Consider the following 27,645-nt stretch of genomic DNA (forward strand, 5'->3'; position numbering starts at 1 on the left):
CACACACACACACACACACACACACACACTTAACGCGTCCATCTTCCTGTCTATAGCACCCCAGCATGAGAGGGAATACATCCACACCCATTTATATAAACCACCCACATGCACATACCAACCCGCCCTTATATGCTGGTTTATCACTGCATGTCCTCACGCATACCCGCCCTCGTACCTACATACATACACCCACACACCCAAATTCACACCTAAATACACAAACCAGCCACTCCCTGTCTCTTACCCACACCCTCACATCCACACTCGCCCACATTCACGCACACCTACATCCACTCAATCTCCTACACCTCCACACACCTATGTCCCTATCCACATCCTCTTAACCACACCATCCTACTCATATCCCTACCCACACCTTCACCATCCCACCCACACCCCATCTCTTACCAATAACTACACCCTCATCCACGACAACCACACGCACACTCTCACACGCAAACTCCCACTCCCACCCACCCCCACATGCATACCCCTACTCCCACCCACGACCACACCCTCACTCACGATACCGACACCCACACCCTCACACTCCTACTCCCACTCCCACTCCCACCCACACCCACGCCCACGCCCGCGCCTACACCCACACCCACATCGTCATCCATACTCATTCCCACACCCACGCCCATGCCCACACCTACACCCACACCCACACCCTCACACCCACATCACACCCTATCGCCACCCACACCCTCACACGCATACCCCGACTCCCCCCCACACCCACACTCGCACCCTCACCCACGACACCCACAACCTCACCTACGACACCTACGCCCACACGCCCATCCAATCAAGGCACCCACCTTGCTGCCTACAGTACGCCAGCATGAGCGAGAGTTCTACCACGCCCACCACGCCTTCAGGAGAACCCATGGACGCCCCCCACGAGAGGCCAACCACGGTCCTCCACCACCACCACCACCATCACCACACTACCACAACCACCACCACAACCACCACAACCACGGCCCCTCCTCCACCACCACCACCCGTAGAGAAGGTGATGCCTAGTTGACCCCCCCCCCAGCCAAGAACTACAGGGTGTCCAAAAATTAACTTTACAACTGAGAAAATTATTAGAAGATGAAGTTCATGACCTGCCTCTCTCTCTCTCTCTCTCTCTCTCTCTCTCTCTCTCTCTCTCTCTCTCTCTCTCTCTCTCTCTCTCTCTCTCTCTCTCTCTCTCTCTCTCTCTCTCTCTCTCTCTCTCTCTCTCTCTCTCTCTCTCTCTCTCAGTACTAGTTATCCAGTCATCCATAAGCCACACCACACAGTGAGAAGGGGCCCATATTCACGCCGTTTATGGAAGTCCCCTATCACTTATTCCTTGGCGATTTATTTTTGGATATGGCTGCATACAATCCTTTGGTACATTGTTTATGCAGAGTATGGCCATATTGGAAGGATGTATATAACAATGAAAAGGGTAATAAAGCGTAATTACCAAAATAAATCGCTTAGAATGAGGTGTTAGGGAGCTTTCTTATCCAACGAAAATACGGGTCAGGGTCAGCGGTGTGGCCTGATGAACGATCGAAAGAAAATATTACCAATGGAGCACACACACGATTTGTCAAAAGAAAAAAATAATGACAATAGTTTCCTTAGAGAAACAAATTCAATAATAAAATAATATTAAATAATAAACAATAAAAATAATATAAATTCAGTAACACAAACTCCACCTGTTCTAAAAATTTCGAAACTGTGAAGGTAATTTTCTGGACACCTGGTATTTTGTTGACACCTGGTATTTTGATTTAATCTTGCTGCCTCCTGACGATTTGCCTCCGCTTCACCACCACCTTCCGTAGAAAAGGTGACTCGTAGTTGACCCCCCTCCCCAACCCCTTCAGTCCCTTGTTGACGCCAGTGACCTGTTTTTCATTTTATTCTTGCTTTTCATGACGATTTTAATCAGCTTCACCTTCACCTTCACCATTACTAATACCCGTAGACGTGATGAGCTGCCACCCCCTTCAGTGCTTGAGAGAGAGTATTTTCAATCTTCAGTGCCACAGAGCAGTTCCAACCCCTTCAACCTAAGGGAGCATTTTCAACCCATTCAGTCCGAGAGTATACTCCTTTCAATCTGAGAGTATAACCATTACAATGCCATAGTATCGTCAACACCTTCAATCCAATGACCAAATTTTCCTCTTACGGCACACCAGATTATCAGAAGTGATGGGGTAAAGGAAGGATATGTGTATTATAACATATATATATATATATATATATATATATATATATATATATATATATATATATATACACATACAGTATATGCAAAGAAGAAATAACCAGTGGGTAAAAAACTCAGACGTGTTTTTAAAAAAAATCAGCATTAATTAATTCTGACATATCTGGACACACTGCGTTTAAAAGACTGGGGGTCACTGGCAATGGGAAATACACTCTATGGAGGACAGTTCCAGAGTTGATCTGTTCCATATATCGTCCAGTTCGTAAGTTTCTCAGTGAAGGCTAAAGCTACCTCCCTAGGTATGAAAAGCTTCCCCTACGCTGAATAAAATCGTCTGAAGTGAGAAGGAATATAGTAAATAAGTCACTGTATTGCAGGGGTTACAATGTCCTTCCCTTATCCTTGCCACCTCCCTAATTTATCAGTGTGTATATATATAATTATGTCTAACCTGCACCGATGACTGATGATGGTAATGCTTGTTCTCCAACGTTCATTATGCCTCTTGGTTTGTTTCGTATTTTTTTCTGCATGTGTCAGTTTCTAAATTCTACAAGGGACTGGTTTGCTACGAGTGCAGTGATTGGCTATTCTTGTTTTTACTTTAATTCTGTGCTTTCTTTTACCAGGTCTAAGATTTAACAATAAGCTTCCGAGTATGATCTATTCCCTGTCCTTACTGTGCTCTTTTGGCGCTGACGAGGAGCCTACAGGTGGTAGCACAGTGCACCCTGGGTGGGGCGCTGCGGCATCCACCCAGCAGCCATACCTCCTCATATTTCCCTGCACCTCGCCGTGGGGAAGGACCCTGCCCCGACCCTAGTGAGGCGCTGGCTACCACAAAGAAGCGCTGATTCTCTACACGGAGTATGTACTGTATTGTACCTGTAGAACGGCCCCACAGAACCAGACTGATTTTGCTTGCTACATCTTACCGTCCTCTCCCGTGTTACGTGAATCATTTTAATATCACACACTCTGCGTAAGAAACGTACAAAATTATATTAACCAACCGTACCCAAAAATAAATCGCTATGGAAGAGGTGTTAGGGAACTTCCTTAATACGCGCCACAGAGGCAAAGTACACCGCGTTTCAAGGATAATATTACTGCCAAAAATTATATCCTTTTTATTTCAGCCCGGCCTAAAATTGCCATTGCTCCACCTCAAATGCTGATTGGTAACAAGCGATTAGCATGAGAATATAATGTTGGTCAATAAGAAGTGCTGTGGAAAGGACGCAGACCTGTAGTAGTGTTTATCTGCCTCTGAGCAATGCGAAATATTCTGGAAAATGACGAAAATCTGGGCCAAGTTGGAGTAAAAAGAGTATAGCCGCTTCCATAAACCTTCGCTCGCTGTTTTAATAATACGATCTATGCCAGGGAGAGGGAACTGCTTACTGACAGCCATATCCCTTTCCCTTCATCTCCCAGGTCGACAGCAACAGCAGTACTAGTGGCAACAGCAGTCAACAGGACCCAGGAGTAACAGACAGCCCGGGTGAAGAAAGCCAGACAGAGAGACAGACAGTAGACAGCGGCACAGAACAACAGTCGCCAAAAGTCCTACAGGGATATGTTATGGTTCCTATACTCACACCTTACTACGATCCTTCAGGTGAGTAAAGACGGAAGAATGGAGGGAAGGGGATGGGAGAGGAGGAATAGTAGGAGGAGAAGCATGAAGAAACTAAGTAACATGAAAGAGAGAGAGAGAGAGAGAGAGAGAGAGAGAGAGAGAGAGAGAGCAAGAAAAGGTGACACAGCTCAGACGGAGATGGACGAGGAGGGGAAGAGAAAGGAGGGGAGAGAAAGAGGGAGAAGAGACGGGGGAGGGGACAGGAAGACATAAAATGGGAGGGTAAGAGGAGAGCAGTGAAGAGGGGAAAGGGGTGCTGGGAGGAGAAGGGGTAAGGGGGAGCAGGAGAAGAGTGGGGTAAGGGGGAGAGGGGGGTAAGGGGGAGCAGGGGGGTAAGGGAGAGCAGGGGGTAAGGGGGAGCAGGGGAAAAGGAGAGGAAAGGAAAATAAAGAGAAGGGGAGAGTACGGGAAGGCAGAGAAGGGGATGATACTGCCTTCATTAACCTCGTCTCTACCAGGTCTTTTCTGTACATCTCAACAAAATCACGTCTTTCATACATTCGCTATAACTAATTCTATTCAGCTTAGGAGAGACTAAGGGGGTTAGATACTGCCTTCAATAACCTCTTCTCTACCACGCTCTCTCTCTACGTATCAACAAAATCAAGTGACAGTAGCGAGAATTATGAAAGTAGAACGATGACCAAAGAAGCTGTAGATCTTATTTCCAACACTCGAGGGGGTCTTGTCATTATTCTTCGTAGCCTCCCGTAAGTTTCAACGCTCTGACAGGCTTTGACCTATATGCTGATTAAAAATGAGACCTGGTGGAGGGGGAGGGGTGAGGAAGCACAGGGAAGGAAAGTGGGGGAGAGCTGGGGAGAGGGGAAAGTAAGAAGGTGAGGGAGAGATGGGGAGTTGGGTGCGCGAGAGAAGGTTTAGGGAGAGGAAGAAAGGCGAGAAGTGGAGGAGAGTTGGGGGTTTGAATGGAAGCATAAAGGAAAGGGAACGAAGTGGAGAGTTGAGAAGGAATGTAAGGAGAAGCAGAGGTCAGGGTAATAGGGAAGGGAGGGTTGGAGATTGGAAATGGGAAAAAAAGTGATGGGGAAGGGAGGACAATGAAAGGGAAGAAAGTTGAGGAGTAAGAGGGATATGAAGGGAAGTTAATAAGAAAAAAGGGAAGGGGAGAAAGGAAGGGGAAGGAAAGATAGGGACGGTAAGGGACGGACAGCTGGGACTGGTGAGGATGGAAGGAAGGGGGAAGTGGGGAAAGAGAGAGAGTTAAAGATATGGGAGGGGAGGGAATGAATGAAAAGTAAAGGATGGGAAGGGGAGGGAATAGAAGGGAAGGGAAAGAAGATAGGAGAGATAAGTGAAGACATGGAAAGGAATGAAGAAAATAGAACAAGGGAAGGGAAGGGAAGGGAAGGGAAGGGGAAGAGATCGAGGACACAAAGAAGAGGGGAGGGGGTGGGGGAATGATAAGGAAGGAGTGCAATAACCTAAAACCATAGTATTCCTGTTGTATTACTATTGTTATCGATTTTTTACATACTCTAGTGCTGTTGCTGTTCTTAATATCAATTTTATTTTTTATTCTAACACCTGTTCTTACTGATGGCCTTGTTTTCTTTACTACTGTATCATATTTTATTACATTTTTAATCAACAGCTGTTCCATTCATCATTATTCTTACTACATGATGCTAAGGACTAAAATCTAATCCAAATTGCCTCCCTCTCCCTCTCTCTCTCTCTCTCTCCCTCTCCCTCTCTCTCTCTAAATGTGGCAAGGACGAGGCCACAAGCAACAGTGACAAAGGCATAGCCAAAAGTGTAGAAAAAAATTCTTGTTTACGATCACTAGCAGCTGTTCATTTACGCAAGCCTGATTTACGTTCAAGGCTACTCTTTCATTTTACTTATCTACTCTTTTCTACTCTTTTTACTCTTTTACTTCCTTTTATTTAATTGTTTACTCCTAAGGCTACTCTTTCATTTTTCTTATCTACTCTTTTCTACTCTTTTTTTACTCTTTTTACTCTTTTACTTCCTTTATATAATTGTTTACTCCTAAGGCTATTCTTTTTTTACTCTTTTTTACTCTTAAGGCTACTCTTTTTATTTACATTTTTATTTTTTTATCTTTTAAAATCTTTTCTGCACTTCACTCTTTTCTACTCATACTCTTATTTTTACTCTTTTACTCTTTTTTTTACCTTTTACTCTACTTCTGTTATCTTCTTACTCTTAAGGCGACTCTTTTTTTATTCATTTTTTTTTTTAACTTTTTTTACTGTCTTACTCTTTAAAACTCTTATACTCTTATTTCTCCTCTTTTTGCTCTGCCTTTTCCTACCTTTTTATTAGTCTAACTTGGCCTAAAATTGCCCCTCTCTCCACCATGAATGCTGCGGCGTAACAGTGCATTATGACACTAGAATACGATGCTAGTCAGGAAGAAGTGCTATGGAAGGGATGCAGGGCCGTCGTACTGTCTCACTCCGGCACTGAACTACGTGAAATAAGCTGCAAAAGGACTTAAATCTGTGCCAAGTTTGCATGAAAGGAGTGTAGGTGGTTTTGTTAGTTGTACGTAATTACTCGGACACTATATGGATCATTATAGTGGATTGTGTGTGTGTGTGTGTGTGTGTGTGTGTGTGTGTGTGTGTGTGTGTGTGTGTGTGTGTGTGTGTGTGTGTGAGAGAGAGAGAGAGAGAGAGATTAAGGAAAGATACTACAGAAATAAGACAACAGAGACACAGACAGGCAGATACACATATAGATAGATAGATAGATAGATATTGTGTGTGTGTGTGTGTGTGTGTGTGTGTGTGTGTGTGTGTGTGTGTGTGTGTGTGTGTGTGTGTGTGTGTGTGTGTGTAGTGAGTGAAAGTAAGGGTGAGAGAGAATAAAAATTAGCAGTAGGCCTACAACACATTCCCTTGGCCACAAAATTATTGGCACAGGACGAGAAAGAGAGAGAGAGAGAGAGAGAGAGAGAGAGAGAGAGAGAGAGAGAGAGAGAGTGAGAGAGAGAGAGAGAGACCAACGCCGTTATCAAAAACCCTGGTTCACAAGCTGTACCAGAAACCAACAGCAGATTTCATTAGGATCTGACGTGGCTTGGGGGACGATGTAAACGAACTTTTGACCGCAACCGCAGCGAGTCAGAGAGGAGTACCCACCCATGAATCAAAAACACTGGCTTTCAAGGTGTACCCGAAATCATTAGGAAAGAAAAAAAACACTAGCTCTTAAAGTGTACCAAAAACCATTAAAAAAACAAAAAAACAAAACAAAAAAAACTGACAGGGTTTGAAGCCGGTGCAAACGGACTTTTGAGGGCGACTGTACGTAATGGAGTTGCGACGCTTTTATAAAAAACAATGGTTCACTATAGGTGTTCCCGAAGCCATTAGTTACTTGGGTGTCCGCCAGGGGAGAGAAGAGGAGAGAAGAGAAGAGAAGAGAAGAGAAGAGGAGAGGAGAAGATGAGAAGAGAAGAGGAGAGGAGAAGATGAGAAGAGAAGAGGAGAGGAGAAGATGAGAAGAGAAGAGGAGAGGAGAAGATGAGAAGAGAAGAGGAGAGGAGAAGATGAGAAGAGAAGAGGAGAGAGAAGAGTAGAGGGGAGAGACGAGTAGAGAGGAGAGACGAGTAGAGAGGAGAGACGAGTAGAGATGAGAGGGGAAAGGAAGAAAAAAGAGAATAGAAAAAAGTTAGCAGAGCCGCGTTGAACAGCGCAGACGACCAGAGGAAAGAAGAGAGGAAAAATGAGGAGAGGAGAACGAGGGGAAACTGCGAAAAAAAAAAAAGTAAAAGAATGACGAAGAGAAGTGGATGTGGAGAACGATAAAAGACAACTATAGATTGGAGGAAGAAAACAAGGAGGAAAACTGAGTAAAAGAAAGAATGGGGAATGAAATAGATTAGTAGGAAGGAAGGAAGGATGAAAGAAAAACAGAGGGGAGAAGGTAGGACGTGGTGTGGAAAGGAGAAAGACGGAAAATAAAGGATAGGGAAGTAGAGAGGAAATGGGAAAAACAAGGGAGATAAAAGAAATGGAGTGAAAGGTTGAAAGAAAGAAATATAGGGGGAACTAAAAATATATATATATGGAGAGGAGACAAGAGGCAGCGCATTACTTTGACATGAGCGGACCTTTTGAGACGCCATTATATATCAAAAAAGGGGATAACATACAAAATAAAAAATGCTTCCCTTTATGTTCTTTTATACTGAGAGACTTTCCTTAAAAATAACTTCCTTCCTTCCTTCCTTTACTTATATATAGAAGGGAGGAGCAATGGCCTCTCTCTCTCTCTCTCTCTCTCTCTCTCACACACACACACACACACACACACACACACACACACACACACACACACACACACGCACTCATACACACACGAGGTATATATATTTACACGTTTCCCTATACTCGTAGCCCGAGAAGGCTCCCTGCAACTCTCACCCCCAGCTACTTAGTACGCGTATTGAATCTTAAGTGGCGATTATTTCTGTATTTCGTTCATTCTAACTTGGCGGAAAATTTCGTCCTTCTTCACCTTATCCCTCGTCGCTCAGTGGCAGAGTAAGACAATGCCACGGCTCTACATCCCTTCCACAGCACTTCTTCGTGATTAGCACAGTAGACAATAGTGTTAGCTTCTTGTTATGCAGCTCAGCACTCGAGATGAAAACACGGGAAACCTAGACCAAGCTAAAGTAATGATGAAAATGGCAAATTTAGGCTAAGTTAAAGTGAAGAGATTATTGCCCCTTTATTTACGAGACGCCGCCGCTCAAGGATAGATCGTGCTGCCTCCAGACGATTTTTATTCCATCTACAGGTGACTTCTTCTAGTGCGGAGGTTAATGAAGGGAATACCGAACCTTTCCATAAGTCTCTCCTAAGCTGAATAAATTCGTCTGGAAAGTACCAGTAAATCGAACTGAAAAGGTGTCACTATACTTTTTAAAAATTGATCCTGTCTTCTACTTTTGTTTTTAGCATTTTAATACCCATGATATTATTGTAAACCTAAATAACGAGAAATTTGACCTCCCCAGGGCGATAATTATAACTATTTTCCTGCTAGCGCCAGACAGTATGGTGTTTTCACCCCAAACTGGTCTAAAACTGATCTCTCTGCGTCTTAAATGCTAAGCTATAACGATATACTAACTACTGAATATGGTGCCAGTCACAAAGAAGTGCTAGGGAAAGGACAGGGGAGGAGGAGGGCGTATCATTATAAAACTGTCATTGAGCTACGTGAACGAAGCTGCTCAAGGACGAAAATCGGGGCCAGGTCAAGGCGAAAAGAATCTAGAGACAAACAGAGGCAGGGTCAACGCTAGACTGGCTTAGCATACACTCCACATTTACGACTTGTTAATTAGAGTAAGGTTTTCGTTGAGATTAATTGCTGACGGACAAAGGCTCCTTCAAGGTAAGAATGGTTGTTGAACTGCTGCTGGTTTTGCGACAGTGTTGTTTGGAGAATGGCTGTGCTGTGTGTGTGTGTGTGTGTGTGTGTGTGTGTGTGTGTGTGTGTGTGTGTGTGTGTGTGTGTGTGTGTGTGTGTGTGTGTGTGTGTGTTATTTATGGGGGAATCTCGCAACCACAGCCACGCTATTCACTGTTCTCTATAACCCCATACATGAAATACTGACTACATGCTAGGAGAGAGAGAGAAAGAGTCAACATACACTACCGTACCACCTCAACACACACACACACACACACACACACACACACACACACACACACACACACACACACAATAAACAGCCTGATGAAGCAGTATGTTGTGTATGTGTCAAGGGCTAATCACGTTCATCTCCACTATATATTTAGTGGTACTCGTGGAATGTCCCTCCTCTCCACACACGCATCCATCACTCTTCCATCCCCCTCCCCCTTTCTCTCCATTCCTCCAACCCTCTCTCTCTTTCCATCCTCGTCTCTCCACTCCCTGAATTCTCTTCCACCTCCCCCATTTCTCCGTTTCTCCACTCCTCCTCCACTCCTTTCCATCCTTTCCTTCTCACCTCTCGTCCACCTCCCCCTGTATCCCGCCACCTACCCCTCTTCCACACTCAATCCACGTCACTAACCCTTCTTTCTCTCCCTTTGCCTCTATCCATCCAAACCCTCCTCAATTCTCTTCGCATTTCTCCACGCCCTAACTCCTTTTCTAACCCCCCCCCCTCATCTCCGAACCCAATCCATTCCTCTCCTTTCTACCACGTAATCCCTCTTCCTATATACACATCAACCTAACTCCTCTTCCAATCCTTCCTCTAGAAACTCCCTACCTTTTCTCCATTCCCTAATTCCTTGTCTACCCCTATCCCCACCCCTTCTCCACTACCCAACCCCTTCTCTATCCCTCCTCTCCACCACTTAACCCCTCTTTTCCTTCCCTTACCTCTCCAGTCCACTATTTTCCTCCCTTCACTCCTTATCTCTGTCCCCCTCTCTCTCCATCCCCTCCTCCCCTCTCACTATCTATCCATCCCCCTCCCTCCACAACCCATCCGTCTTCCACATTGTCTGGACCCCACACCTGGCCAATTCCCCCCCCCTTCCCAGCTTAAGAGTCAACAACTTGTATATAAACACATGTGCGCAGACACCCTGACCACACACACACACACACACACACACACACACACACACACACTGGGGCACATTTTGGCTTAGCTCAGACAAACTATTAATTCTAAAACAGACTCCTATTTATCACAAAGAACCCAATATGTTCCCTGTCTTGCTGCCAGCTACGTACCTATGTATGTAAATTCTGTCTGGTTAAATGGAAATAAGTTTGAGTAGAAGAATCATTGTACTCTCTCTCTCTCTCTGTCTCTCTCTCTCTCAGGCCGATTTTTCACCCACCTTTCACCCATTTCTTTCTCTTTTACAAACAATCACCATTTCTCTTCCTACCTCTCTGTCATTTATCTTCAGCAGTGTAGCGTTATCGTCCCTAATACAACCTGGCCACTTTGGTCTGTTATGTAAGTAGCGGAAACACACACACACACACACACACACACACACACACACACACACACACTGTAACCCCTTCACTATGCTGACGTCTATTTTATTCTTGCTATCTCCAGACAAACCATTTTTCTTCGCCAGTGAAACAAGGCGTGTAGTTCCCCTTGAGTTATCTCTCTCTCTCTCTCTCTCTCTCTCTCTCTCTCTCTCTCTCTCTCTGGAACACCAACGAAATCCCTGCCTCATTATGTCAACAATAAACGAAACACTTCTTAGTTTGCCACAGTAGACGTATCAGCTGCACTGCACTTAACATCCATATTTTAGCTTTCACATTCTTTTACTCGTCTATTTTCATACACTCCTGCGGTCCTTCTTCAGTCCTTTCTCTCTGCTGATAATCGCATCTTTGAAAATGTCATCGTATCCATACAGTATTAAGTCAATCGCTCACTTCATTATATTACTCCGATGGTTTAAAATCCATTTTATACAAGAGCACAAAAACAGTCGGCCTGAAGTGGTGCTCATATTGCACATAATTTTCTGACACAATAAAGCACTGTTGCAAATTTAAAAAAATATATATCACGCTAGAAACAAACTTGCATAAACTGCAACACAGTAATTTAACCACGTAGGATATTACCCAGTCGATAGCACGCTCAACAATTATTTTAACATTTTACTATAATAATAATAATAATAATAATAATAATAATAATAATAATAATCGCGACTTGAAGAAACCTGTATGAAGTTTTAACAACTTATAATATGCTCAACAGTCATATTTATAAAGTTCAGCCTAACCATTATATATCTCATCATCAAACACTTCCCTTAAAATGCCACTCATATAATACGTATATATACTAGTTAAATTTCGTATATAATGCAATTAATACGGTACTACTGATTAAAAAACGAAAACAAAGTGCTTGAAATGGGAAGGAAAACACAAGTGAGCTTACGTTTTCTATAACTTATCGGACTGCAGGGGGAACGTAACCTTTTCACGTGAGTTTTGTCCTGAATAAAATCGCCAGCCATTAATCACAATAAAATATCAAAAGTTCCATCAACGTTGTGAAAGGATTACAAACTTATTTTTTAATTCTCATTCGCTGCTTTACTGTATTTTCAATTTCAACGAACTTAAAATTGTACCTCTGGTGCGAAAAGACTGCAGTTTCAAGTCTTTCCTAAATTAATTCATCTGGTTGGCGCAAAATAATAATAATAATAATAATAATAATAATAATAATAATAATAATGTCCTCAGAGTGGTAAACCATTTTTTTACGACGTATTTTCTTTGCTGAATAAACTTAAACTTTTTGAGTGATTTTGTATGTTTGAACAACTCACTGTAGTTAAGGATTACAGGTATTTTTGTCCTCTGTTTTCCCTCCCAACCATGTTTTTGAAGTTGATTTAAAACAACATGTAATATATAAAACAGCACTTACAACGTTGAGTCTTATTTCAAACAAGCTTTGGTTCAATGAGATACCAAACATAAGCTATATGAAAGACTCAACTACTTTGTATTAAAATTATATACTTTTTTTTTATGTTACAGGCAAGGTAAAATAAATCAGGCAATGAGTAAAAACAAAAAAAAAATGCTCTAGGTTTGGCTTAAATAAATGAACGGGATTTTTTTTTTTCTTTTCTTAAGTTTAGGTGATTCTGCACATTGTCTAGGTATCAGAAGTTTTGAGATATTTTACACGGTGTCTATGCGTGCTTTTGAAGTTTTAAGGGATTTTAACCGATGAAATTTGGCATTATTTTGAAACTTGGGGTATTTTCCATGTTACCTTGGCATCAGTTTTAGGGTATCTGACAAATGACCTTGACATTAGACATTTAGGGATATTAACGCATTATTCTGGCATTATTTTAAAGTTCTGGGATATTTAACACATTTACCTTGGCATTATATTGAACATTTGGGAGTATCTGACATTACCTTGACATTATTTAGACATGTTGGGGTATTTTCCACATTATACCTGCATATCTTACCGTTCTTTTGAAGTTTGGGGGCATTTCTCACATTAACTTTGGCCTTATTTTGAAGTTGTGGGGTATTTGACAAACTACCTTGACATTATCTTGAAGTCTGGGGGCATTTGAAACATTTCTTTGACATTATTTTGAAGTTTTGGGGTATCTGACACACACCTGGGCATTATTATGAAACTTCTGGGTATTTGACACACTATTTTGGCGTTATTTTGAAATCTGGGGAATCTGGCACATTACTCTGGCATTATTTTGAAATCTGGGGCATTCAGCAAACTACTTTGGCATTATTTTGAAGTTCTGGGGTATCTGACACATTACCTTGACACTATTTTGATATCTGGAAGTATTTTCATGTTAACTTTGACCATATTTTGAAGTTTCGGGTTATTATACACATTTTTTGGCATTGCTTAGAATTTTGGGGCATTTTACACATTCTATGCATTAATTTTTAAGTTCTTAAGCAACTTTACACACTATTTAGGCAATGTTTTGATGTCTGGGGGCATTTCATAATACTTTGGGATTGTTTTCAAAATCTGGGGTATTTTTGTTGTCTAGATATTATTTCAAAGTTCTACGGTACTTTATACAGTCTAGGCATTACTGTACTTTGAAGTTTTTAATTTCTTTATACCGTACATTGTTAAAGCATTATTTTGAAGTTCAGGACTACCTTACACAGTGTTTCGGCATTCTGTATATTTCCTGATTTTATACTCTGCCTGTAACAGATGTACAATAAGCCCAAGAGTGTCGAATAAATTTTAAATGTTTACACACAACACCATCGTACAATACTTACCATTTTCCGTGTTGCAGTGGTTGAGTGGTCTCCTCTTGCAACACTGATCACTTGAACACTGATTCCCTTAACACTCGCAACTCAACACGTCAACGCAAATATAAAACGAAGTAAGACGAAAAACGAATAAATTAAAGCTACAACAGTGACGTAACTTGACACTAGGGTCCACATTTATACAGCAAACTGAGAGACTGAACAATGAATAAATGAAAGACGAACACACAAAAAATAGAAGATACAACATAAAAGGAACTTGAAACTAGAGCGCGGATTTATTGTATACAGCAAATTAAGATCATGAACAAAATAAACAACAGCTAATACAACAGCATTATTTACCACCTAAGCGCAGATTTATAAGGCAAAACTGAACAGCAAATAGAATGTAAGCATAACTGGACACGAGCACAGATTTATACAGAAAATGTTGATACTGAACAATAAGTAAAAGAGAATAAGCGTAACTTAACACCAGGGAGCAATTTATAATGCAAAACAGTAATAAAATGAAAGACCATAAGCCTCACTAAACTCTTAAGCGCAGGTGTTACGTAAAATAAATTCACTGATGATTAAGTAACGCAACTGTATATAAACACTGAACACTTATATGGGCAGTAAAACCTGTACGCTATTAAAACATGAAGTATGTTGAATCACCGATAGAACTAAGAGCGAACACTCAGTCAAGAAAAGTAATTAATAAACACAAATAATTAGGCAAAATACGCTCAGATTGGCTGTAGGTTCATGACAGCAACTTAACCCGAAAAACACAATTAACACAATAAATTAACACAACGCAAGTCAAAGGAACACTTAAAAATTTAACTGAGAGGAAGTACTGGGATCATAACTAAATTTAATATAAACACAACACTGATTAATATTACTTCTGAAGAAAAATATATAAACACTTTCACATGCGGGTTCTCAGTATTATTATAAAATTTCACACAATTATTTTTCAACTCCGTCAGTGTTGAGTTGTTTTTCTTGTTACACTGTCATTTTCTGAACTATTGCACCGTCTTTCTTTTCCACAGCACTCTTATTTTCTGAAGTGCTGAGTTCTTTGTCTCTGCTTGCCACTTTCACGACACGATCTGTGAAAGAAAGTAACACATTAATATTATTATTATTATTATTATTTATAATGGTATACTGCACTGCACAATCATAAACATACAGCCTAACTCTGTCACAAGCTTCATACATATTCCAGATGTTAACAGATCAACAAATAAATATACTCTTTTCACCTTAACTCGGCCCAGATTTTCGTCCTTTTGCAGCATTTCACAGCTATAAAAGTGCTACGGCTCTACTCCTCTCCATAGTACATCATGACTATCAAGTGTTAACCTATTGCTACCATTCAATATTTAAAACGAGGAGGTCCATTATAGGTTCTTGCAGTAAAAACTGTATAGATGTATCCAATCTCTTGCAACTTAATTACTGTACTGAGCAGCTTATTTATAACACCTGATATGAAAGCCTGTGTGTGTGTGTGTGTGTGCGAATCAGCTCGTTCGATTTAATAAACTTCCTGCTCATCACTTTACCCTAATGACCTGAGTTTTCCCACAGAAGCTGCAGAATTACTTGATTGAAATTGTACCAGAACTTCCTAAGAAAAATCATTACATGTACAAAGAATGTGAATCTCCTAAACAATACACAGGCCTAATTTTACATACATACATACATACACTACATACATGCATACATACACATATTTAGTAAGGCAGTGTTCCGTACTTGCATGGGTAACTTTATCAATATAGGAGCAATAATTCATCATCATCACCTCGACCTCTTTCCCACCCAAGGATGAGGTGGGTGGTAGTAGTTGTAGTAGTAGTAGTAGTAGTAGTAGTGCTTCTGTGCTTACACCCTGCCTAGGCAAACTCTTTCGCCTTTGTCTGTCAACTTGTACCTTACCTTCTTGCTGGAAGTTTGCTCTCATTCAGCCAGTCCCAAAGAAGGGTGACAACTCCCAACCCTCCAACTATCGTCCAATTGCTTTAACGTCCTGTATTTCAAAAGTTTTCGAGTCAATTCTTAATAGAAAAATTTTAAGGCATCTTTGCTATCACAACCTTCTTTCCGATCGTCAGTATGGGTTCCGTCAGGGACGCTCCACTGGCGATCTTCTCACCTACCTTTCAGACTCCTGGTCATCCTCCTTTCGGGACTTTGGCGAAAGCTTTGCCATTGCACTTGACATCTCAAAGGCTTTCGATCGAGTCTGGCATAAATCTTTAATTTCCAAACTGCCCTCCTACGGTTTCTATCCTTCTATCTGTGCCTTCATTGCTAGCTTCCTTTCTGGTCGTTCTATAGCCGCTGTTGTAGACGGCCATCGTTCTTCTCCTAGATCTATCAACAGTGGTGTTCCTCAGGGCACTGTCCTATCACCAACTCTCTTCCTTTTATTCATCAATGATCTTCTAAGCTGTACATCTAACCCTATCCACTCATACGCTGATGACTCCACCCTTCACCTTTCCATTCGGTTCCCGCAGCGCCCATCTCAACAGTTACTTCAACAAACAAGGGATGAGGCTATGGCACACCTAATGTCTGACTTGGCTCGTATCTCTGACTGGGGTAAAAATAATATGGTTGTCTTTAATGCATCTAAGACTCAGTTCTTACACCAATCAACCCGACAAAATCTTCCACAGGTATACCCACTAATGTTTAATAATATTCAGCTTAATCCTGCATCATCCTTGAATATGCTTGGGGTTTCATTTACTCGGGACTTATCTTGGAAAGATCATATTACATCTCTTGTAAAATCTGCTTCCAAGAGATTGGGTGTGCTAAGCCGACTCCGCTCTTTCTTTACCCCTGCACAATTGTTGACTCTATACAGGGGTTTTATCCACCCCTGTGTGGAGTACAACTCTCATGTGTGAGGAGGCTCCCCACATACAGCTCTTCTCAATAGGGTGGAGTCAAAGGCTTTTCGTCTCATTAACTCTCCTCCTCTTACTGACTCCCTTCAACCTCTGTCTCTTCGCCGCACTGTTGCATCTTTATCTCTCTTCTATCGCTACTTTAATGGTCACTGCTCCTCTGAACTGTCTGCTTGCATTCCTCCACCTCTACGACGGGCGCGTAGCACCCGTCTGGCAGCAAACTCTCATCCCTTTTCTGTCCAACTCTCTAATGCAAAAGTTAACCGTTACTCCCAGTCTTTCATTTATGCAACAGGTCAACTCTGGAACTGTCTCCCTCTGTCTGTATTTCCTGCTTCCTATGATCTCCAGTCTTTCAAACGCAGTGTGTCCAGGCATCTCAAAATGATCGGATCTTGAATTTGGCTCTCTATTGTATTTTGTTTTTCTCTTGGAGGGAACTGTTACTGCGGGCTCATGGCCTTTGGTTCCTTCTTCCTCGCATAAAAAAAAAAATAAATAAATAAAGCCTGAAACTATTAAAATATAGGGGCTACTGTCGTTTTTGTTCCTGCAATATTTAATATACTAATACAATAGTTAAGGAATCACAGTAACTGCTACAAAAGTTGAAATAAGTACTGTTCTGCAGATTATATCCTTCCAGTTCGATGACGTGTGTGTGTGTGTGTGTGTGTGTGTGTGTGTGTGCGTTTTTGCCGCTGCCACGCGATTTATTCAGCGTTAGATGCCCCTAGTAGAGAGAGAGTATAAAATCGTCCAGAAATAAGAAAAAGTAAACACAAATTCTTAGCATTTTCATAATAATCAACCACCAGACGATTGTGTGCAAATTTTACGTTCAGCATTAGCAGAAGGAGTTAACTGAATGCTAGATTTAACTCACTCATTGAGAAGTCTCTCTCAAGCTGAATAAAATCGTCCGTCGGTAGCACTAATAAAAGAAAATCAGTCCTCGTAGTGAATAATGCACTAGCTCACTCGGCGGGGGTTAGGGTATTACAAATCATCTTTCACTACAACCACCACCTCCACCACCACCACCACCATCACTACCCTACCCTATACTGCCCTCCTGTATTGAATAAAACCACCTAACAGCAGCAAAAATAAAACTAAAGAGACATCATGGGCTTGGAAGAGTTAAAGCTTACCATAAACTGAGGAAACAAAAACAAATTCATTAACCACTGAATCGGTGTCACCATCGGACGTTCGAAATTCCCGCCAAAAGTATGAATGTCGCGCTGTCTCGAATTACGCATTTTCTGCATTAATTTCTTGTTGATAAGGTTCCTGCTGGATATCATTTTATATTAGAAGAGTGTTGTAGCCATAATTAAGTTGATGGTACAGAGTCGAAGGGGGGGAAAAGGAAATTGTTACTTGCCTAAATTTTCAGCCTGCCTTGTAGCCTAATCAAACCTTATTTCTGCTTAATGCCTTCCTATCTATCTATCTATCTGTCTGTCTATCTATCTATCTGTATCAATCTATCTATCCTTAACTATGACCCGTGCGTATTCAAAACTCCCACGGAAATTATACAAATCCTCAGCTGCCTTGGGTACGGTAGAAACATTGTAAAGTAGCGTCTATTTGGCAAGCTTAACACCTGTTCCTTAGCGATTTATTCTGCTTATTGCACCTGATTCTCCTCATAAGTATCATTTAAGCCTTTGCAGTATCAACGCAAATCACAAAAATTACAGATGAGATTACTGAAGCGCCAAATGCAGGAATAAATCGGTAAAGAGAAGGTGTTACGGTAGAGCCTTAATCTAGTAAAATACCACGCTTAGAACTGGATCACTACACTGGTGTCTATTATATATTATTTTCGCTGCTCCAGTCCATATTAAAATTCGGCTTTATTTTTTTCGATCTGGTGTGGTTAATATCAATAATCTAGAATAGGTATTATTGTATAATTACTCCCGTACGGCACCGGACACATTTTCTTTCATTATCTTACTTTGAATATGATACTTAGCAACGCAGAGTGTGTCCTACCCGTCGCAAATTTCATTTTACCAGTTTAATTAACCACTAACTAATGTACCTGACAGCGGCGGGCGGACATGTTGACGGAGTGGAGGCTAGGATATTATGTGTGTTCGTTCGTGCGTTAGCAAGGGTAGGGTGTGTGTTAGTACGTGCGTTACCGCTGCGTGGGTGGAGCTGGGCATGTAAGTCGGCTTCAACCAATCACATTCAATAGACAATAGCCAATCAAGTGCATCCTTTTCATTTCCCCTCGAATTTCAAATATTGAAACTTCGTCAGTCCCCTGAACTAAGTCATTGTGCTATGGCGGTCTGTAATTGGTGCGAGTTAAATTACATGAAAGCTTTCGGTACGTTTTATGAAAACGAAGATAGTGCCATATCGTTCTTGAAAGACCATGGAGTAATTAGATCTACAGTTCCAAAGTGCCCAGAACATAATACAGACTTAGTTTTTAGAGAAAAAGACAAGATCTGGCGGTGCAGGCATACTTTTTATTTGAATAAGACCAAGAAAAGACGCGAGTGAGGAGGTTTCTTATAAGGCACGGTGTATTACCTTCGGAAGTTTATTGCCCATACTGTCAGGAACCAAGTATATTAAGAAAGGACAAACATCTGTGGTACTGACGTGGTCGGTACAAAAAATAAGCAAAAACCAAGAAACGGACGACTCTCGTCCTGGACCATCGTATCTCTAGGTAAGCATTCCCCTAGGATAGGTTAGGTTAGGTTAGGTTAATGTCAGGGGGGTCTGGGGGGCAGAGCCCCCAGTTAGAAAACACGGCCAGGCTGGGGGGTCTGGGGGGCGAAGCCCCCCAGTTAGGAAACACGAGGTCGATAAGAAGCTTAAAATTATATTTTTCTGTGGTTTTTATGCGATTTGAGTTGTTTTTTACGTCACTTTTTTGGGAAAATGCTTGATTTCACCTACTTGTCCAATCAAAGTTCATGATTGGAAAAGACGGGAAATGAGGCATTTCCGACGAAAATGAAGGTCAGAAACATTCGACATCGCATCAAAAACTGCCAGAAAAATATATTGCACTACCTAGGGGGTGTATTGTCCACTTGTAAAAATTTACCGGTTTAAGTATGGTTAGGTTAGGGTTATTTCAACAAGGTTAGGCTGTAGCATGGAATTTTCATTTTCCTAATATTTTCAGTGTAATTCATTTGAATTTGACCTTCATTTCTGTCGGAAATCACTCGATTTTGCGTAATCCAACCTGCCAGAACCTCCTGTTCAACAGTGAAACATTGGGGGTGGGGGGGGTAACTCAAAAACGAGTGATTTCCGACAAATGAAGGTCAAATTAAAATGAAGTACACTGAAAACACTAGGAAAATGAAAATTCCATGCAAAAATGGCGTGCGGGAGTAAAAGTAAAAATTTACCCTAGAATATTCTCTCAAAATGAATAAAACCAACTAACAGCAGCAAATATGAAACGAAAAATACATCGCCTTAAATTACTTAAAGGTTACCCATAAACGGAAAACGAAAACAAATGCATTTCCTTTTGAATCGGTGTCACCATCGGACGTTCAAAATTCCCGCCAAAACAGTAAATGTCGCACTATCTCGATATTTAATTTTTCTGCTTTAATTTCTTGCTTATTACTTTCATACTGGATATTATATGATATTAGAAGTGTTTTGTAGCCTTAGTTAAATTCATAGGGTATATTCATTGGGAGGAAATGGGAAAATGTTACCTGAATTGTCAAACTGCCTTATATCCTGATTAAACCTTATTTCTGGTAACTTAATGTCTGTCTGTATCTATCTGTGTATATATATCTACATCTATATCTATCTACGACCTCATATATGAAGCTGGCATAGTTAGAAGTAACACTGAAATTATAAAATGCTCGATTGCCTTGCGTACGGCAGACATAACGGCGACGGTTTAACTAGCGTACACCTGCTCCGTATATTTATTCTGCATATTACCGTATTCTCCTTATTTATATCATTTAGGCCTTTGTATTATCAACACAGATTACAAAAATAATTGAAAGGCGATTACTAAAGCGCCAGATGCAGGAATAAGTCAGTACGGAAGAGGTGATACGGTAGGAGCCCCAGGTACGAGACATCAACGCTTTGGATCACCACCTGCTAACCGACGCCGACTTCGCCAAAATGTATCACGCCTGATCTGGGGTTAATTCTACTTTTACCCGGGGTTCACCGCTCTTAAAAAATTCACCAGGTATTCAAATTTCCTAACATTATACTCAAAAGGGCGAAAGAAGCCACAACTATGGATAATTAGCGTAAACAGGTAGAGACCTTACCTGACGCTCGGTACCCGTTTGAATTCCACGTAGCAAGGGCCGAGCCGATGGTTCCGGTTCACCATCAGTTTTCATAATTTAAAGTTTATAAAACATTACCGAGACATTATTGTATGCAATAAATAAATATTAAATTATTTTGTAAGCAAAATTGTTGTCTTGGAGCTTAAATAACCTTTTTAAAATATTACGAAATAACTAAAGGTTAAGAACAAACCACGGAAGTTGTGCGCCCTTGTACATACATCTTCCCACCTATTTCACCAATGTCGCACCATCATTTTTTTAATGCTATATATGCTTTAGAAATATACGGTAATTAAGTACCTTCCTACATTTTATCGAAGTGTACTATGAGGCAGGTGAACCGTATGAGATAGGCATTGTTCTAAAATACCAAACTAGCATACAGACATCTTCCCACAAATTTCGAAAGTGTCACGGCTTCATTTTTTAGGATATATTCGCTTTAGAACTGTGCAGTGAGGGAAATAAATGGCATTCTAAGGTCTACTGAATACACAGCGGGATGTCCGAAGCATCCGAGACGCGAAATAGCCACCAATATAACTACAATGACACTTTTTGTCCTATATAGTTTATACTATTTTCACACGATTCTATTCAGCTCCAGAGATATTTTTCGAAATGAGGGTTTATATATGGCTTCATTGGCCCCTTCACTACTAGTTTGTTCTCTTAATTCAAATAAAATCGTCTCTAGGAGCAATAATAAGACAAATGGAGGCTGAATTTTTATTTTGTTTCGCCAGTTTCATATCTTCAGGGTCATAGTTTAGTGGCTTCTAGAGAGCTCTTAACACATCTCCCTTAGCTACTTATTATGCACATTACATCTAAGTATCATCTTGTATGTTGTTGATGCAAATTATGTCGATAATAACCCCATCAATCCGACGATGTTTTTATTCCTCCTAGCGATTTTATTTGGCTCGGGGGAGAATTTTCGAGATAGAGAACAATATAGCCTTGTGTTCAACCCCCTCAGTGCTAGATGTTCCTAAATTCAAGAAAATCGTCTGGAAGTAGTAAGAGCATAACCAAAAATGCGATATAGAGTTCATGGGGTTAATACCACATAAAAATATATGCCGAGACGAAATAGGCAAAATAAATCGCTAAGAAAAGGATGCTACATAGCCTCCTATACTACCTAGCTGGCTGATTTAATGTCGGAACGTTAACATACAAAATAAATCGCTAAGGAAGAGGTGCTACAAAGCCTCCTATACCACTTGGATGTCTGATAAAAAACAAAATTAAATGCCGAGACGTAATATCCAAAATAAATAGCTAAGGAAGAGGTGCCACAAAGCCTCCTATACTACTTGGATGTCTGATAAAAAACAGATATAAATGCCGAGACGTAATCTATATCTATATACCTAGGCTCCTTCCCCCAAGGAAAGGGAGGTAGCCGAGACAGGACGACACACTCCCCATTTACTCATCCATTCAAACACATTCATTCGCATCTTAGCCCCAAAGGGGAGAAAGGACAGATCTTCACCGCACCACACGTAATATGCGGTATAAATCGCTAAGGAAAAGGTGCTTACATGTTTGATTCTCTACATATATGTGGGTGAATCTGCCACCGCGTCACATGACTGTTACTGGTGACGTCACTGGCGACACACAAATAGCTGCGTTTTAGTTCCCCAGTTGATGGAAGTGTCGCGTTGTAGTACACCATTTATATTTAGAGCTGGGCACTAGGCTGCACACCTGCCCTGTTTGTTCAGTGACTTTCTTCTCCCAAACCCTTTTCAGTTGGGTGCCGTTCCATTAGTTCTCATCAGTGCATTTAAAATTTAGGACATTTATTCCTTGGGCAAATATTCCTAGACACCCTTTTACTTATTTATATTTTATTTTATTTATTAGTAAAGCATTTTGAAGGGATTCTGGCGTCAGGTGAAGCCATACAAACCTATTTTAGGACCTTAAGTTCTTAGAAGTTTATTAATCACCACTTGACCTATGTGGAGACCATCTTGCATTCCCTTGGTGATGTTGGCAGTCTTTAATCCCTACTTTATTGTTGGTGCTGGAGAGGGACGCCTTCTTGCGGCTGCATGGATGTAACAGGTCGGCTCCTCTGCCCGGCTATGCAAACATCCCTCAATCTCCCCCTCCTCCCTTCCCTACGAGGTTGTAGGATTGCAAATGGGCAACTTCAGTCTGCAGTCCACCGGGTTCACGTTCAGATGAGCCTAGGGACGCTACTACTACTACTACTACTACTACTACTACCACCACCACTTCTACTACTACTACTATTACCTGTAAATTGTAGAAATGAATAAGCCGATCTATGTTGGTTAAATTAAATAGTCCGTTTATAGATTTTAGCAGGAGGGATATATGTGGTGCTGAGTGACTCCCTTGGAAAGCATCATGAGCCACCTACAGGACTTCAACCCTCATGAGCTGCACTTGGTTGAAGCGCCTTAACACACTAGACCACCAGTAGGGTTTCTTTCCCGGGATCCCGGCCGTAAATGGTAATTTTTTTTTTTTCCAGGACTTAGGTTCAAATCCCGGGATTTTAGTTGTAATCATATGTCTCTGATTTGCTGTTTTGTAAGATACGAAACCATAAGAGAGAGAGAGTTGACTCAAGTGACAGACGGTAGTCTGACAGTCCCGTAGTGTCCCTGTACCGATCATTTACGGCCGGGATCCCGGGAAGGAAACCCTAACCACCAGGCGTCCATGTGTTGATTACTGAGTACCATTTAGCTTGTCATTCAGTCTAGAGTCGCCTGAAGGCAGCACTACATCGAGTGAGTGGATGGCGGGTACCCTCACTTACCACAAATGCGGGATAAGTTTGTCAGTAGTAAACCACACCCGAAGCTCATTTGGATAGAAGACTCTCTCTCTCTCTCTCTCTCTCTCACCATAAACACACCCTCCATCTTAATTACCTCAAGTTCCGCATTTTCACGTTCAAAACATTACGTACTTCCAAGAACGGTTTAGAATCTCATTTTTTTCGGCTCACAAGATATTCGGTGTAGAGATTTTTTTTGTTCTCTTTAACGACTACGTGTTTACATTCCGGCACTAATGTGTGTGAGCGTAGAGTGAGATGCCGAGACGTTTGCGTGCCGAAGTAAGCCATTTTCATTCTCTCTCTCCCTTCCTCCTTTATCCCTTCAGTACGATTACATTTTTGTAGTTTATTCCTCCTCCTCCTCCTCCTCTTCTTTCTCTTCTTCATCTTTTTTCCTCTTGTCTCCTGCTCCTCCTCCTCCTCCTATTACCTTAATAATAATAATAATAATACTTCCATGTACCCTTGTCTTATGCCCTACTAACGTCTTAATAAAAACAATAAGGTTTCTCAATATGACAGGAGAGAGAGAGAGAGAGAGAGAGAGAGAGAGAGAGTAATACTTATTCTCACTCACTAATTGATAGTCCCTTTAATGAGGTGAGAGGTTTTAGTGTGCGTGACGGTACGAGAGAGAGAGTACGGGATGCAGGATGGAAATGGGAAACTGAGGAGGGGAAAGAGCAGAGAAAGAGAAAAAAGAAAAAGAGAAATGGAGAGAATGAGGTAGGAGATGTAGTAAAGGAACGTGAGAGAGAATGAAAGGAGAAAATAAGAAAACAAAAGATAATAACAATGGTAGAAAAAGCAAATGAGACAGAGGACTAGATGAAGCAAAATAAGAAAGAGGATAAAGAAAAGAGATAAGAAACAAAAAGACAACTCTACGAGAAATAAACGAGAAAAAATCAGGCAGGGAGAGAAAATTGATGAGAGGAAAGAGGAAAGAAAATGGACGAGAGATGAGTGTAGTGAGTGAGGGGTAGAGGCGAGGTTGAAGTCAGTGTCATTTTCGGCTATTTAAAACGACACCCCCCTCCCCAGAGAGAGAGAGAAAGAAAGAGAGAGAGAGAGAGAAACATATCGTAAAACTGAAAACTGAGCCGGAATTTTTTTTTTTTTTTTGGGGGGGGACCGTGAATATTGTTTGCCCTTATTCATGAGATACAGGTAACTTGAAAAATCATTATAATAGTTAATAAAAATATCCTTTCAATAGTAAACAACCCAGGAATCATTCATTAATAGCCTAATTAGGAGATGTAAATGTAAATGAATACAAACATATCTAGTTTTAATGCTTTCCAGTGACTAACATTATGAAAAGGGGGTCCTGGGTCCTCTGTTCCCTTCCCCCGGCTTGTTATTTGGTTTGGATTTACGAGTCACATCTCGGCTTTTAGTGAACATTCCTCCCGTATTCTCGTCGGGTAAGAGGGCTCCCTAACACCTCTGCCATAACGATTGATTTTCCATTCGTATTAATATCCCCTGTTTTGCTTCTTATGCCTATTTAATATCAACAAAGATCGCATAAATAATACACAAGACTATCATACAAGAGCAGAATCAGAAATAAATCGGAAAGGAAGAGGTGTTAGTAAGTTTCCTAACTGTACTAGAATACCTCCCTCATACACATAACCTTCATAGTAGTATAGTCACTTCGATCTCTGGCTACAGATGGCACCACTTGCCGGGCACGTCACCACCATCACACTCTTATTTTAGAACTTCATTGTCAGTTGCTAAACGTCTCAATAATTGGCACAGAAAGTTTAATAAATAGATAACAAAACAGTCAGTCAACTTGTGGTCGTAAATGAGTTATAATGGGAGACAATTTTGCGACGCAGATGAGTATATGTTGGCATAGGAATGTGCTGTTGGCATAGGAGACTTCGCAACATTTCTTCCATAGCGATTTATTTTACTTATCACAACTTAACATCCACTTGTATGATACTGATGAAAACCATATCGATAGCAAAGTGATTAAATAATATACGAGACGATATTAAAGTGTGAAAAGCAATAAATCGCTAACAAGGAGCCGTTACGGAATCTCCCGCGGCCCAGTCATCTGCTAGTGTAAACCCCACCCCACTGCGGGAGCCCTACTACGCTCTAACATCAGCCTCTAGGTAAACCGGACGATAAATTCCGGAAAATCTATACATTCGTGCGTGTGTGTCAAAAAATCGCGAACAATTTGTCTCCGAAGTTAAAAGATATTAATAGTTTGTCGTGGAGCTGATGTATTTTCGTGCAGTAATTATGTAAAAAAAAAAAAAAATAAAAATAAAAAAAATCACGTGCTGAAGAATCAGTACATGAGTGCGTTTGCGGCCATCGATAATGTGGCGACCGTAGAGAGAATTGTGATTAGCATAAGAGGCATTGTAACACCCCCTCGTTTGCGATTTGTTTTATATACTAGCCTACTACGTAACATTATCTTGAGTGGTACTTATATCGTTTTCATATCGACTTAGTTTGCATAAATTACATAAAAGTGGAAACTGATATCTAATATGCAAAATAAATCGCTTAGGAAGATGTGTTATGAACTATCCAAACCCACGCAGGATACGACTCATAAAACCACGTCCAAAATACCAACAACCGATAGTGTGAAGACCGAACTGTGAGCAGACGTAAGACACATTACCAGGGGAAGTACACCCTGTTAACTCCCGCGGTGATTCTGCATTGATCCCTTCTGTAGTATGACGTAATCTATACAGGGTGGTCCGAAAATAGCACTTCACTGGAAACCCACCTGGCCGTATCTTGTGTGTTGCGGGAACGGCTCAGTCTGCTGGTGTGGGTGTCGTAGTGAGAGTTGAAATAATGCAAGACATAACGCAGAGTGAGGGTGTAGGTGTGGCAGTGGTGACGGAAGTGAGCAGATGATGCAGGATAAACATAGGGTATATAACGCTGAGTGATGGTGTAGGTGTGGCAGAGCGAGACGAAAGTGAACAAATGATGCAGGACTGATGTATAACGCAAGCTGATCCGTCCTCTCAACACGCGAGAAATCCCCTCGGAGTGAAGAGCGCCATATATGGACCATCGTGTATTGATGAACGTTTATATAACTCCACGTAATAAAGTAATCTTAAGTTACGATGTCACTGCAATATAAAGGAACAAGGATTAAAGATCGATGTGTACTCACTTTTAATTGGCAAAATAAATCGCTGGCGAAGTGTGTTGCGATGTCTTACACAAAAGAAAGAAAAAAAAACAAAACATACCCACCTCCTCTCTTTCGTCGGGATCGATATTAAGCGTCAATATCAAATCTTAACTATAGTGGACGTCATCAGCGTTTCAGACCTGCTTCATTTTTTTTTCCAGTGATTAATTTCTCTTCCAATAATCCTAATTTTTCTTCCAGCGTCCCTAATTTCTCCTCCAGCATCCTTTATTTCTCATCCAGCATCCCTAATTTCTCCCAGCATCCTTTATTTCCCTTCCAGCATCCCTAATCTCTTCCAACGCTCCTAATTTCTCTTCCAGCATCCCTAATTTCTCCTCCAGCATACATACTTTCTCTTCCAGCATCCCTAATTTCTCCTCCAGCATACATACTTTCTCTTCCAGCATCCCTAATTTCTCCTCCAGCATACATACTTTCTCTTCCAGCATCCCTAATTTCTCTTCCAACGCTCCTAAATTCAACATTGTATCGTTCCAGTGCTGTACGGATATCCAGTGGTGGTAACGGGACAACAACAACAGCAGCAGCAGTCACCTCCACCCCCACCACATTATCACCACGGTTACGGCAAGAGAAAGAAGAAAAAATATCAGCGACGCAGACAGGCTGACTCTCAGGCTTCGGT

The 27,645-nt window shown here is 41.2% G+C and overlaps 1 protein-coding gene across 1 annotated transcript in view; it reads left to right on the forward strand.

Annotated features, from left to right (window-relative positions):
* The window catches only part of LOC145416273 (uncharacterized), an 81,644-nt gene that overhangs the window by 45,001 nt on the left and 8,998 nt on the right, over window positions 1-27,645 (forward strand). Inside the window, exons 9-11 of the mRNA XM_080285271.1 lie at window positions 845-1,027; window positions 3,671-3,854; window positions 27,498-27,643. Coding sequence (XP_080141397.1) covers window positions 845-1,027; window positions 3,671-3,854; window positions 27,498-27,643 — 513 coding nt within the window. The remainder of the gene's footprint in view (window positions 1-844; window positions 1,028-3,670; window positions 3,855-27,497; window positions 27,644-27,645) is intronic.

The sequence above is a fragment of the Coenobita brevimanus genome, chromosome 105, assembly GCF_032717465.1.
Source record: "Coenobita brevimanus isolate Jiangsu-jjx chromosome 105, ASM3271746v2, whole genome shotgun sequence".
In the NCBI taxonomy this organism is placed as follows: Eukaryota; Metazoa; Arthropoda; class Malacostraca; order Decapoda; family Coenobitidae; genus Coenobita; species Coenobita brevimanus.